At 54.7% G+C, this 14,596-nt stretch overlaps 2 protein-coding genes across 4 annotated transcripts; both read left to right on the top strand.

The window, feature by feature from the left end:
• NME4 (NME/NM23 nucleoside diphosphate kinase 4) lies at positions 1-3,385 on the top strand. Its single transcript, XM_016223560.2, has 5 exons — positions 1-192; positions 1,809-1,942; positions 2,226-2,327; positions 2,427-2,539; positions 2,960-3,385. Exons 1-5 carry the CDS (start codon positions 102-104, stop codon positions 3,081-3,083), a joined length of 564 nt encoding a protein of 187 aa, XP_016079046.2. The 5' UTR covers positions 1-101; the 3' UTR covers positions 3,084-3,385.
• Positions 3,386-4,602: 1,217 nt separating this feature from the next.
• DECR2 (2,4-dienoyl-CoA reductase 2) lies at positions 4,603-10,594 on the top strand. Of its 3 annotated transcripts, XM_016223563.2 has the most exons (9): positions 4,603-4,827; positions 5,297-5,365; positions 6,537-6,588; positions 7,206-7,341; positions 7,614-7,738; positions 7,825-7,918; positions 8,112-8,216; positions 8,717-8,925; positions 10,021-10,108. In XM_016223563.2, exons 1-8 carry the CDS (start codon positions 4,748-4,750, stop codon positions 8,923-8,925), a joined length of 870 nt encoding a protein of 289 aa, XP_016079049.2. In that variant the 5' UTR covers positions 4,603-4,747; the 3' UTR covers positions 10,021-10,108. The 3 variants fall into 3 exon arrangements, with proteins under 3 accessions (XP_016079049.2, XP_016079048.2, XP_016079050.2); XM_016223562.2 differs by lacking the exon at positions 8,717-8,925 and having other exon boundaries at positions 10,021-10,594; XM_016223564.2 differs by lacking the exon at positions 8,112-8,216.
• The last annotated feature ends 4,002 nt before the right edge of the window (positions 10,595-14,596 follow it).

Raw genomic sequence — 14,596 nt, 5'->3', positions numbered from 1 at the left:
TCCCCCACCCCTGCGCCCCTCCTCCCTTTCTTCCCTCCCTGGAAGCTCTACGGTCCCGCGCACTGCGCCAGCGTTCAGCCCGCGCCCGCCGCCCGGGCGCCATGAGCGGCCTCTGCGGGCGCGCGGTGCTGCGGGAGCTGCTGTGCGGCTCCCGGGCCCGGGTCTGCAGCCTGCTGGTGCGCCCCAGCTCGGGTGAGTCGGGGGAGGGGACCGGCGGCAGGCCCCTCTCAGCCTTGGCTGGCGCACGTGAGGACCCGGCAACCCTGGGGGCGCCCTGACCCCCGCAGCCCGCCTGACTCGCTGGGCGCCGAGCGGATGGGTGTGGGGGGCGATCCGACTGTCCGGGAAGTTGCAAGCTGGAGAGGGGCGTTCCTCGGGTTCCTGCCCGGGCCGGGTTGGGGGTCCTGCACCCCTCCCCCTACCGCTCATTGCCCTCCAACTCCCCACGCCTGCCGCCCACCTCTCCAGGTTGCCTCGGAACAGAGGGACCGGGAGACTCCGGAGCAGGAGGAAGCCAGAGGCCTAGTGGCCACGTTGGGTGGTGATGGCGATCCCTTCGAGGCCGGGGCTCCTGGCGGGGAAGTCATTCTCAGCAGATGAAAACTCCTCCCACGGAACCGCTGTTCTTGGGGTGTTTTCTCCAGGCCTTAAGTCAGCCTGGCCCTTCCCGCTTTGGGGCCCCGGGGCTCATATCTGTAACTGGTCCTCCACCCTAGCTGAGAGCCAGATGTCATGGTGTTCCAAACGCTGGGAAGAGTCAGCTGCCATCTTCCAAAGCCAGCCTACACAGCGGGCCCCTAGGCACTGGGTTTGGGGGGAACAAACAAGACGGGGGCGTCCCCTGGTGTGGTCACCCACGGCACAGGTTTTGGTTCATTTTCCTCCTGGGGATGAAGAATGGCAGCTGCAGATGCGCCTGGGGACGCTGGCTGGCTCCAGCCCTACTCTCATTTCTCTGCCAGTTCTGTCTTTGAAGGACTTTGCAGGACATCCAGGGTCTGGGCTCTCTCAAAAGCACATTTATTTGACCCTGGATCCAATGCTGAGGGTTTACAGAGCTCTAGAAGTGGCTTGGGTCTGTAGGAGGGTAATGCAGCCTCCTGTCTTCTTGGCTGTGTGGGGCAGGGCTTGGTGCTCTCCTTGGGTCTGGAAGCTGCCTGCCTTGAAACCCCACAGCAGCACAGACTTTCTGCCTGGCCCTTAAGGTCTAAGAGAAGTCCTCCAGGTTTCCTCTCCTGCAGACAGGAACCCCTCTACCTACCTTCTCAATCCCCAGGTCCCTTTTGTCCTGGTGTCCATGGCCTCCCTGGTGGGGAGAATATACTGCACTTCTCCCTGGTTCTCTGCTATTTCTTCACCTCAGACCCAGAAGATGGGCTCTGGGTCCCTGGTGATGTGGCAGGTGGTGGTTCAGACAGTGTCTGTGCTATATCATCCCCAAGGACAGGAGTCAAAAGTGAGACAGAGTCATGCTTTCTTTCCAGTGAGGCATCCCTGGGTCTTCCAGCTCTCTAAGATGCCTTCTCAGGTGACACCACCTCCATCATGGGCAGCTTCTGCTACTGCCTGGGAGGAGTTATGGCCTCTCCAACAGGTTGGAAGCCCCCAGGAACCCAGTGCCCTGGTTGTCCCTGACACGCAGCAACATGCTGGGCAGTTCCTGGCTCTGAGCACCACACTTAGCCCCTCCAGAGCTGCTCTGGTGGAGGCAGACACTAGCCCAGGTAGCAGCTGAGTCCTGGCAGGGAAACACAGGTCAGGAGACATGAAAAGGTGAGGCAGCATCCCTGAACCCTCCTTTTCTAAAGGAGGGCCCTCCTGGACCCGGGAGCGGACCCTGGTGGCCGTGAAGCCAGATGGGGTGCAGCGGCGGCTTGTTGGGGATGTGATTCGACGTTTTGAGAGGAGGGGCTTCAAGCTGGTGGGGATGAAGATGCTTCAGGTACCAGGGCTCTCCGCCTATGGGTGTCCCTTAGTGCACTAGGGGGAGGGCTTCTCACGGACCTCAGGACCTCAGCCCTTCATGTCAGCCCTGCTTCAGGAGGAGCGTTCTTCCTGTTGGAAGTAGAAGGGGAGGGATGGAGAGGTGGAGGTGGCATTTGTCCTACACTGCTGTGGTTGGCATGCCAGCTCATGCAGGGCTTATCTGCAAAGTCATTGCCCCAGTGCCCAGTGGGGTTCCCTCTCCAGGGGCTCCTCTCACTCCTTCCCCCAATGCCACTCAGGCGCCAGAGAGTGTCCTTGCTGAGCACTACCATGACCTTCAGAGGAAGCCCTTCTACTCAGCCCTCATCAGCTACATGAGCTCCGGCCCCGTGGTGGCCATGGTATGGCCTGGTGGAAGGGGTGGAGGGCCCGGATTGAGCCCATAGCTGCTGAACCCTTGGTGATCCTCACTTCTCCCTACCTTTATCTCTGTGCTGCAGGTCTGGGAAGGCCCCAATGTGGTCTGCACCTCAAGGGCCATGATAGGACACACTGACTCAGCTGAGGCTGCCCCTGGCACCATTCGAGGAGACTTCAGCTTCCACATCAGCAGGTACAGGGGCCCTGGCACACTCAGTCACAAGCTGGGCGAAAGTAGAGCCAGAAGAGGCTTTTGGTGTGGGCCATCACACGTATTGCTTGCTAGTCTCAGGAGATAAAGCATTCCCTGTGTGTTGTGTATGTACTCTGCTATCATTGTCTGTTATCTAACTCTTGCCAGATACCCTGAGGGAGGACTGGTGGGAAAATTAGGCTCCCAGTAACAGTCTGGGCTGGTCCATGAGGTTGTCAGAAAGAGGCTGAGGCCAGGCTGGAACCCAGTTTTCTAGCTCCCCTCTTCTTCCTTTCCCCTCTGCATAATCACCCAGTTTGCTTCTCTGGACAGTAGGGAATCAGACCGTTCCTAGGAATCCCAAGATGCATGTCATGTTGAAGCCTGTTCCTTACCTCTGCTACCTATTACCTGGCACAGGAATGTCATCCACGCCAGTGACTCCGTGGAGGGGGCCCAGAGGGAGATCCAGCTGTGGTTCCAGAGCAATGAGCTGGTTGACTGGGCTGACGAAGGCCACCGGAGCAGCCTCTACCCAGCCTGAGCCTCAGGCTGCCCTCGGCTGCCCCAGCATCCACCCAGGACCAACTACCTCTGTCCACAAGAACTTGAGCCCATCCCTGTGCTCTGCCTATCTGTTCCAGACCACTTCCATGTTCACCTTCTGCCTCAGCCTAGAGCAGTTGAGCCAACTTCATGTGCCTTTTGGTATCCTAAGCCAGTGATAGATTGGACCAAATACTTTGCATACCAAAATGCCAGACCACCTTTGGGGTGTCTCCAAAAGTGGGTAGTTTAATCTCCCCTCCTCCATAGGGGACACATTAAAATTCACTGTGCTGTGCATGGGGGTGGAGCACTCATTACTGCGGCGACTAGGTACTAAAGAGGCCTTTATCAGAGTTGTAAGCAGTTTGAGAGTAGAGATGAAGCTTACCATCTCATACACTAGTAGGGGATCAATAACTGTTGAATGTATGACTCAGAGATCCAGAGACCTCCAACCTGAAATTTGGGGGAATCAAGCTAGGCCCTGAAGCTGATGCTGTCCCAGCCCCCTATGGGTCTGATTCTTCTGAAGGAGGCGCTTCCTGCCTTGGGCAGGATGAGTGTGGCAGGAAGGGGTGGCTGGGAGTTGGTAGCTGAGACCACCCTCAGAGCAGAAAGCCTGGTGACCATGGCCTCCTCGCCTTTTCATGGCTTCATGTGGCAGAGGCTGCCTGGTGTCCACTTGTTTTCATGTTGACACTGCATCGCACCCCTAGTCCCCAGGTGTCTGTAGTCACTTGTGACAGGTACTGGACACTGTAGATTACACCTGCTAAGGGTGACTTGGTCCTTGGTTTTTTTGTTTGTTTGTTTGTTTGTTTTGCCTTCTTGATGAAGGATGCCCTGGTCCTTGCCCTGACATTTACTTCTCTCAAAATGGGTCATTTTGGGAACTGGCACTGTGAGGCAGTTGGGGCTGGGCAAGGGAGGCAAAGGCCTTTCTCATTTTCCATGGCTTTTCTGGGCTGGAGTCTCCTTCGCTCGCTCCCCTTCCTAATTTTTATGCAACAGGAGAGGGAGGTGTCTGGGAGGGAGGGCATTTAAATGCTCAGCACCTCCCAACCGGGTGTTTTAAATGCACAGCTGGGCCAGCCTGACCTTAACCCTGCAACTGAGTGTCCGCTGTGTCTAGCTGGCTGCAACCACGGTACTGACACCCAATCTTGGGGAAAGGACTTAGTCCTGTGGACGGTTTGCAGGCCCACTCACCTGGCCTCGGCCTCAGAAATCCACCTGCAGCACTGCGCTTGCGCCCTCCCGGGTTCTGGGACAGGCCTGCCTGCCCTCAGGCTCAGCGCTCCATGTGGCCACAGCGGGCCAGACGTCCTTGAAGCTGACGCAGCTGTGGGCGGGGCCAGCGGGGTGGGCGGGGATCCAGGGAGGAGCGAGGGGGGTGGACACGCTGCAGGGCGGGGCATCCTGAGAAGGGGGAGGAGCCATCTGTGGGCGCCCGGGGGTCCTGGGGGGAGCGAGGGCGTCTGTGGGCGGGGTGGCGGCGGTGGGCGGGGTGGCGGCGGTGGGCGGGGCGCTCGTCTGTGCACTCGAGGGGTGCTCGGAGGTGACGTTACTAGAGCGCCGCTCGCCCTGGTGGTGGAAGCTGGGGTCTGATCCGAAGCAGGTCCTTGCCGTGCTCGCCGCCGCGCCCCTGCCCCGAGCGCCATGGCCCAGCCGCCGCCCGATGTCACTGAGGACGACTGTCTCCCTGAGTACCGCCACCTCTTTTGCCCCGACCTACTCCGGTGAGGGCCTAGTCCGGGCCTGCTTTCGGCGGCGTCGCAGGGAGCCGGGCCAGGGACTGGAGGCGCCCGGGGAGCAGGACCCGGGTTTGGGGCGTCCAGGTGCCCCGGTACTTTGATCTTTGCCCTGCTGAGAGCACGTTCTGCTTGTCTTGGCCAGTGCTGCTGGGTCTTGCTAATGGTAGTTCTGGGAGGGTGGGAGTGAGGCAGGCGGAGGACCGCTGGATGTTTTGAAAACATCACTCAACTTAATGAACAGCTTTATGAATAGAGGATTTTAGGCTGAAATAGGATTTCTGGAAGACCCAGAAAGCCTAGGAACGCAGTCTTTAGTGTTTTATTTTACTTGTCAACAGTAAATTTGATTGAAGTGCCCAAGGTCATAGGGTCAAAGTCCTCCCAGAGCGGCAGCCTTCCCGCGCTCCCCAGGTAATAGGGGTATCTTTAAAAAGCCTCTTGTTTTTTCCCCCAGGGACAAAGTCGCCTTCATCACAGGTGGTGGCTCTGGGATTGGGTTCCGGATTGCTGAGATTTTTATGCGGTGAGCACTGCTCTGTTTGCTCTGTGCCCATCACTCTGTGCCCCCCCCCCCCAGGACTGACTCTCATACCTCCCCTCTGGACCCTGGAATTCCTGGGCAAGATGGAAACCCCTCTAGGCAATGAGCCTTCCGAGAGCATCTGAAAGGGGTCAGGTGCTGTCCTAGGGTAGGCAAGACTCCAGGGTCCCCTCCTAGAAGTTAGTAGAGACTGTGTGGCTCTGGTCTCAGCACCCTCATTTATTTAAAGAGGGAGAGTTCAACAGGTTGAGGAAACTATTGCAGAGTCCCCTGCAGCCTCAGTGAGCCAGGGTCATGGAGGACCCAGTTACATGCAGAGCAGTGTCTCTTTTTGGGAGGTTGGGGCACATTGTCTCTTGAAACAAGTTCTGTGGCCTCAGGCCCAGGTCAGCAACTTGTCACCCCCACATGGGAGAGGCCCAGAGTGAGGCTGGGGTTTGGGGAGAGGGAGCCTGTTGATATCCTAGCAACCCTCCCCAGTTTCTCCCAGGCCCCTACTTTTCATATCAGAGAGATGAGTCCCACTGGACAAGATTTTGGGATTCATTCATTCTAGGTGAACTTGTTTTCTAAGCTGGTGGCTTTGGGCATGTTGCTTCTCTGAGCAGAGCATGGCTAGCTGGTCGGGGTGATTTTGAGGAGCAGGTAAAACCTGCTTAGCAGGTGATAGGTGCTATTGTTGCCACCACCACTGTGTGAGTTTGTCAGGAAGCGAGGCAGTGCAGGTGCCCTGACTTCAGAATGGGTTCTCTGTCCTCTCCAACATCACAGGGAGAGAGGGGCAGGGGGCACACAGCCATGCCAGGGGGACCCAGCAGGCCCCATGCAGATGCGTGGGCCCCCACTTAATGCTCGCAGCTGCTTTGGTGCTGTGCCCACGGTGTTTGGGGCAGGGCCTGTATCCTGGTGCCAGAGAGGCCAATCCAGAAACCCTGGGGATGGGACTGATGGCATCCACCTGAAGTCCCACAAGAGTGGCTTAGCCCTGCTCAGACCCCTGTGTCCTCTACCGGCTGTACGTTCAGCCCTGGGCTGGTGCTTCAGCCCGAGAGACCGTTGAGGGAGGGCGCTCTGCTTAGAGCTCTGGGCAGGAGCCCGCCTGGGTGTATCCCTTGCACCTTACCACCCTCACTCCTGTGCTCTGGCTTTGCAGGCACGGCTGCCACACTGTCATCGCCAGCAGAAGCCTTCCAAGAGTGTCAATGGTGAGGGAGGGCCTCTACTGTGCATCTCATCTATGGGTAGCTGTGGACCCAGAGCCTGAACCTGGAGGGTCCTGAGGCCCAGAGGATGTTGACACCAAAAGCTGGTCCTCTTCCAAATATCAAGCTTCAGTGGAAGTTGCCTCTCAGGGCTACCCCTGGCTTTTAAAAAAATTAATTATTGGGTCTTGTGAGTGACCCTCATGTTGACTGGTACTGACACCAACAGAGATTTCTGAGCTCACCTGGGTTATAATAGTGGTCCACATGTCCCAGGAGGAAAGTCTCACCACTGTCACAGTGGGTCTCTGGGCAGGGACTGGAGTTCAGCTAGAGTTGCCGCTGACCCATGACCAGTGGCCTGGAAGGTGATGTGGAGGGAGGAACCTAGGGCTGGTGGTGGGGCAGAGAGTGTTGAATTTCTTAGAAACGTCCACCAGAGGTTGTGGACCCAGAGAGTAACTGCCTGCCAGCCGCATTTCCCGAGTGGAGTCCAACAACAAACCCTGGCTTCCCAGCAGAACCTGGGCACATCCTCAGATTCTGAAGGGCTGTTCCCTCCAGGCTGAGGCTACTCGGCCGCTACCCACCTCTACTCTTTCTTCCTGTCTGGCTTCTAGGCTGCCAGAAAGCTGAGTGCTGCCACTGGCCAGCGGTGCCTCCCTTTATCTATGGATGTCCGAGATCCCCCAGCCATCATGGCTGCCGTGGACCAGGCACTGAAGGAATTTGGGAAAATTGACATTCTCATAAACTGTGAGTCACTGTTAAGGTAGGCCAGGGGTTTTCTGATGAGTCAACAATACTAGACCTTCCTTCTTGGAGGTCCCAGAACTTCTGCCCTGGGCTCCAGGCCACTATCTTGGCCCAACTTTGTTCCTTCCAAGTCATTGCAGTGTGAACTCAGCTGAGTCAGAATCAGAGGCAGTTTTAAGCCTCCTTTCCTGTCCAGCTTGGGCCACCCTGAAGTTTCTATGCTCTAACTGCTGAGGGCTCCAGTACCATCTGTATCTCCTTCCATTCCGCAGGTGCGGCTGGAAACTTTCTGTGCCCGGCTAGTGCGTTGTCCTTCAATGCCTTCAAGGTCGTGATGGACATTGACACCTTGGGCACATTCAATGTGTCTCACGTGCTCTACAAGAAGTTCTTCCGGGTGAGTGTTCTCTGGCCGGGGCCTCCCCTCTTATGGTGGTCTACTCACTGACAACCCCCCTCCTCCATCCCTGCCATGTCTTGCAGGACCATGGAGGAGTAATCGTGAACATCACAGCAACGCTGGGTGCTCGGGGGCAGGTGCTCCAAGTGCACGCAGGCTCTGCCAAGGCGGCTGTGGGTATGGTTCCCCATCTAGTCTGCTCTCCTGGATTCCTTAAGGTCCCTCTCCTGCCTGTCTGTGGAAGCCAGCAGTGTCCGAGTCGGCAGTGGAGAGGCCCAGCCCTGACCCTGAGTCCTCACTTTAATCCAGGCCAGCCTAGAAGGCATAGCAGCCCTGCATTCTTTCTCATGCCTGCCTGCCTTCCATACAGATGCAATGACGCGGCACTTGGCTGTGGAGTGGGGTCCCCAGAACATCCGAGTCAACAGCCTTGCCCCGGGCCCTATCAGTGGCACGGAGGGGTTCCGGCGGCTAGGTAAGGCTCTCAGGAAGCCCAGCCCCCTTGGATGCTCCCCTAGGTACAGGTCCCACAGTGCCTCCATGGGCTCCCCTCCCACCTGGCCGGGACAAGCCTGGGGCAAGTGCCAAGTCATCATGGCTCCCTGGGGCTGGCAAAGAGTCTGTTCTCAGGTCAGGTCAGAGCTATTTTTGGTTAGCACACAGCTGCAATGAACTAAGGGTCAACCAGACTTGAGAAGCTGTTCCCTTGAGGTAGAGGCCACAGGGCTACTGGCCTTGATGTGTGAGTCGGACACAAAGGGGCTTCCGTTGAAGCTTCCAGAACCTTGGCAGGGTATACATCAAAAAGCCCTATGCTGGTTCTTTGTCAGTGTTACTCGGTACCTGGCCTGTTTCTGCTCCACCAGGATAATGCTAACAGTGCCTGCAACATTCTCGGATGTGGTTTAGGGAAAGCTGGACAGGGGAGGGTGGAGGGCCTTGGCATCCTGGGACTCACAAAGGTTGACCTCCCAGGTGGCCCCCAGGCCAACAAGATCCTGGCCAGCCCCCTGCAGAGGCTGGGGAACAAGACGGAGATCGCCCATAGCGCACTCTACCTGGCCAGCCCTTTGGCATCCTACGTGACAGGGGCCTTGCTGGTGGTTGACGGCGGGGCATGGCTGACGTTCCCTAACGACATCAAGTTGCTGGCCGATTTCGCATCCTTCTCTGCTAAGCTCTAGGTGATGTGCCACTCCTACCTTCTGGGGGTCACTTGGGTCCATGGCCCGCTTCCCAAAACCCCCATCTGGTGGGCTTTTGGTCACTATCTGAGCCCTGATGTGTTTCCTTTCAATTCTTTGGGCATATTTCTAGATGTGTTCTTGGGCACATTTGGGCTTCCATTACCCCAACAGACCAGGCCATATGTAGTACAAGACTGGGAAGGGGTCTTGGGTGGTGCTGGGAGGGGTCCCAGCCAATGAAGCTGTACCCCAGATCTCAGGGCCCTCCTACAAACTAGGGTTGGCATGGCTTGCCTGGGAGACAGGAAGCCTCTCTCTCTTTGGGAACTCCCCTGGGTGACCCTCTCTGGAGGCCTGAGGGCTGTCTGAGCCCATGGGAGGGTGCCATTGCTCTCTGCCTTCCCTCCCTTCCCCCACCAGTCCCAGTGGTATGGCTGGTCCATGAGTCCCACTCATCCTGATTCTCTGAGCAGCAGCTTCCTCTGAGGAAGGCTGAGGCCCTGCTCGTGTCTCTGAACACCTATGCTTTCTGAACCTCTTGGGTCCCCATCACAAGGTGGTAGTGGAATGTTCTAGGACTTTGGCTGTTTCTTTTCCCATCTGAAGGGGTGGGTATGGTGAAGGGATAGCCCAGGACTTCACAGTTCAGTCACACTGTGAAACCAAGTTTGGAGCAGGGTTTCTATGGTAATCCCCCCTCCCATCTTCCCTGGAGATGGGTTTGTGAGCACAGGTGATGTTGAGAAGCCCCTCTTCTAAGGCCCTCTGTGGTTTAGTTGCCATCAGACATGTTCTGAGTGCCTGTGGGCCACCGGGCAACTGGAGGTGGGGTATAGGGGGGATCCTGGGGCTGGTAAACCAGTCACTGGGGTAAGGAGCACTCATCTAGGGGAGCTCTGGAAGAGGGCAGAAGGGGACTGCTGATGTCTGCCACCCCCAGCGGATACACAAGGCTTGGCTGCCCACTGCCTTCTCCCAGCCACTTGTGGGTACTGCCCAGGTGGCAGATACAGCCCCCTAGGCTGTGCAGGAGATGGGCCCTGGTGCCCTTCAGTTCTCTGTGACCTTGGTGTCTGCTGGCATTTCTGACAGGAGCTGGACAGCTGAGGAAAAGAAGGCATTCTGAAGGAGAACCTGTTCTGCAACCCACTCTTGGATTCCTGGGACCTACCTCTCACCCAGCTGAGAACTCCAAACCAACCACCCTGGCAGAGCAGCTGAAGCAGAGACCGACCCCTCCTCTGGGAGCTGTGCTGTGTCCACATTTCCTTCCCATGGCCCCATCTCCTGTGCATGGGTGGGAGTGACCAGGCAGTGAGGCCAGCCTGTTGACTGCCCACACCACACAGATGTCTGCCAGGGGGTGGTCAGCATTCCAGAGTTCCGAGGGTGGGGATGCAGACCAGTTGCTGGGGTATGCACCTCACCCCCTGACCTAGGGTTAGGGACTATCCTGTCCTGCCTAGTCCCAGCCTGGGCTGGCATCCTGCCTGTTTCCAGTGGATGTGCCAAGGTTCAATGCCCTCAAAGCTGTAGGTTGGCCCTCTGGCTAGGCACACACAGTTCCACCCCTCCCTGTTGGTACCACCCATTTGTATAAGCACAGGTCCTAGAGCTTTGCCAGAAAATGCATTTCCTTAAAGAATAATATTTTTACTGCAAAACATCTATTCATTGGACTTCGCAAAAGTTTTTAGAAGGAAAAGGAAGATACTTGAAGCGAATCACTGGTGATCTGGTCATTTAGAGGTAGGGGATGTGTCTTCCTGTGAAGAGTTTAAAAAATGTATCCTACCTAGTGCTGGAAGACCCTGCAAGGTCCCTGTTTGCTCTTGGTCAGTTCCCTGTGCCATTAGAGGGCTGAGTGTGAGCCCTTTCCCCCAGAGGACCACGCTCACTTGTCCCTTGTTCAATTCTCTTCATTCTATGAAAAGAAACCACCTCTTCTCCACAGGTGCAAGGAAATGACAGGGAAACCCCTGGACCATCCCAGCTGGTAGGCCACCTGGCAGAGGAAGCACCTTTTGCTATTTAAAGATGCTCCTTGTCAGAGAGACCAAAATGTGGTGGCATCAATTTCACCAGGAAGGCAGAATGGGCCCTTATGATGCTGCTGGGGGCACAAGACAAATGAGTGAAAGCAGTTACTGGGGAGATCCACCAGTGAGAGGCAGAGGCTATCCTGAGACCACCCCCACCCCCATATGCAGAGAAATTGGGCCTGCTGTCCTAAGGAGCAGGCCCTGGGGTATGGCCTGAGGAGGGTGAGTGTCCCACCATCAATGACTAGGCTCTGCTGCTTTTGAAGGTTGGGATGCACAGTTGAGGTGCACGTTCCAGGGGTAAGCCTTTTATTACTGTATTAGCGTGCTCCAGAGAAACAGAACCAATAGAATATATACAGATATATGTGGGATTTATTAGAGGGATTAAATAGGAGGCTGAGGAGTCCCATGATCTGTAAGCAGGAGACCCAAGAGAGCCGATGGTGTAATTCAGTCAGGGTCAAAAGCCTGAGAACCAGGAACCTGATGGCCAAGGGCAAAAGAGAGGTAGAGAGAATTCTGCCATCAGTGGATTGGATTAGATGATGACACACACAATGGTGAGGGTGGATCTTCACTCAGTCTACTATGCTAATCTCTTCCAGAGACACCCAGCTATTTGAGCATCCCTTTGTCCAGTCAAGTTGACACATAAAATTAATCATCACAGCCCTGGCTGTTGAGGGGGACAAGCCCTAGGGGGACAAGACAGTGGTTAGAGTGTCTGCCCATGCACTGAAGGTTCTCCAGTTCAGTTCCTGATCGAGGGTATGTACCTGGGTTGCAGGTCCATCCCCAGCCCTGGTTGCAGCACGTGCAGGAAGCAACAAATTTATGTGTCTCTCTCACATCAATGTCTCTCTCTCTTTCTCTCTCCCTTCCACTCTCTCTAAAAATCAATGGGAAAAAAAAATCCTTGGGTGGGGATTAACAAAAAAGCCTGTCTCCATGGTTCATCACCTACATGTGGTGGTCAATTTGGTGATGAGAACTCAGCCTCTGGCTCAGTTTACAAGCCCAGGCTGTCATCCTGCAGGTATGGGATGACTACTAGGGACTCGGGTCAGCAGGCATCACAGGCTGGTGAGGGCCAGGTGCACAGGTGTGACATCAGTCCCAGCAGTGGCACTTGAGCTTGGTGGCAACTAGCAGATAACTAAGTTATCCCCTTTCACATTAATCTCTAAAATGCCCCTAGAATATGCCAAGTTTTCTGAAAGGAAGGATACTTTTTTAATATGTGAACCCTAGTCAGAGTTTTCTTAAGCCTTAGCCTTGGGAGCTGATTTACGGGTCCTACCACCTCGGTTCCCCCTTCGATGGGGTGAGGGTGTTTTACTTTCATCCTTTCAAAACTATACATGCCTGGCTGGTGTGGCTCAGCAGTTGAGCATTGACCTATGATCCAGGAGACCACCGGTTCGATTCCTGGTCAGGGCACATGGTTGTGGGCTCAATCCCCGGTGGGGGACATGCAGGAGGCAGCCAATCAATGACTCTCTCATCGATGTTTCTATTTCTTGCCTTCTTCTCTCTGAAATAAAAAAAGATGTTTTTTATTTATTTATTAAAAACTATACATAAAACATCAGCCAAAGCAGAGGGCTGCTAAGCACAAAAAGACTACCACTTGGAGTATGGCCTTGTAACCCCTTTTCCATGTCTTTTTTTTTTTTAAAAAAAACAACTTTATTGACTTCAGAGAGAGGGAGAGAGAGAGAGAAACATCAATGATGAGAGTCAATGACCGGCTGCCTCCTACACGCCCTCTACTGGGGATTGAGCCCGCAACCCAGGCATGTGCCCTGACGGAATTGAACCGGGATCTTCTAGATCATAAATTGATGTTCAACCACTGAGCGACGCCAGACAGGCCTTTTCCATGTCTTCATCTTCTCAGGGGACAGATGCACATGTTGAAAAGCATTGTACGCTGTATTTGTTGAATGAATAAATGAACAGCCTGCTATGCTGTTGTGAGTCACACAGGTTATTACTGAGATGTTGCTATAATGCAATGAATATCTGGGTTCATTCATTTTCTTTCTTTTTTTAAAAAATATATCTTTATTGATTTCAGAGAGAGGAAGGGAGAGAGAGAGATAGAAACATCAATGATGAGAGAGTCATTGATCGGCTTTCTTCTGCATGCCCCCCACTGGGGATCAAGCCCACAACCCGAGCATATGCCCTGACTGGGATTTGAACTGGTCAATGCTCAACCACAAAGCCACACCAGCCGGGCTGGGCTCATTCACTTTTGTATTTACAGAAAGCAAAGAAAATCTTAAAATTGCCTTAAATAACCAGTGCTCATTTGAGGGCATTTCTCTCTGCTGACTCCTGTTCCCATGGTAACCTGGTTAAATTAGACTGACTTGCATGTGCTAGCTTTGTCTTTCAGGTCACTTCTGGAGGACCTGGAGGTTAGACACCTAGTGCTAATGCTGGTCTTCCAAATGCCAGACTCAGGCCACATTGTTTTCTCAATTGCTGGGTTGTCATACCCCTCACCCCGCCCCACCGTCGCTCAGAGTCATTCCCCTCCTTCCTCCTGTCCCCCTTCTGTCTTCCTCTCCCCTTTCCTTCCATGCGTACTGAGCCCATACTTTGTCCAGTACCCTGACTGGGAACTCAAACAGGGTTCTGACTCTCCTAAACTTCCCTGCTTCCTGTCCTCACTGAGAGAAGCAGGAAGAGTTGAGGAATCCCTGAGAATCTCAACAGTTTGAGGCTCAGCAGATGTTCCTCTGTCCTCTGACCCTCACATCATTTTGTCTATCCTATGGGTCAGATCAAGACCCCACCCTGGGCTTTTAGTTCAGGTGAGCATCTTTTGTTCCCTTGTTCTACCCAGTGCTGCAGCTGGACAACAACGTCCTCTTGAGCAGGGCAAATGGGCTCTCCGGGCTCAGGGCTTCCCATTCTGGAAAGGGGCTGGGCATGGGCCCCTTGGATATTTCCCTTGGGATGCTTAAGTTGGTCTCTGTTGGACGCATTTGGCAGAAACCTACTCTGGCTGTTCAGATCCAAACAGAGGGAATGCATGCGGAGGATCCTGGCTGCAAGGGTAGGATGCTCTGGAGCTCCAGGACAAAGCTTGGAGCCAGGGCCCTGAGGCCCCTTTTCTCTCAACTTCACCGACCCTGTGAGCCAGTAGCTTCCCCTCCCTGCATATCAGCTGTCTCCATATGCTGGTCCCATTGCCATGTGCATAAACTATAGCCCAGTCCCTTGAAAAAAGACAGAGTTCCTTCTGTCAGACTCAAGCCCAAATTCCTGAAGAAATGTGTTTGTTCACTTGGTTTGGGTCAGGCGTCGGGCTCTTGCTCATTAAGCCGTGGCCAAGGATTGATCACATCAGACAAACATGACAAGTCCCACTACAGTCATGGGCTTGAATGGAGAGAGGCTGCTTCTAGAAAATGTGTTATATTAGACCATTCCATATGGGTCCTGAGTCACACCAAACAAACTCACTAAAGACCAATGTGTAGGTCTTGGTCAAATAGCTCAGTTGTTTAGAGCATCGTTCCAATACAGCAAGGTCATGGGTTCAATCTCTGGTCAGGGCACATACAGGAATCAACCAATGGCCCTGGCTGGTATTGCTAAGTGGTTGG

Source organism: Miniopterus natalensis, chromosome 3 (assembly GCF_054644295.1).
Source record: "Miniopterus natalensis isolate mMinNat1 chromosome 3, mMinNat1.hap1, whole genome shotgun sequence".
Classification (NCBI taxonomy): domain Eukaryota; kingdom Metazoa; phylum Chordata; class Mammalia; order Chiroptera; family Miniopteridae; genus Miniopterus; species Miniopterus natalensis.
Note: the sequence above shows the minus strand (reverse complement) of the source record. Positions and strands in the feature narration are given on the sequence as shown.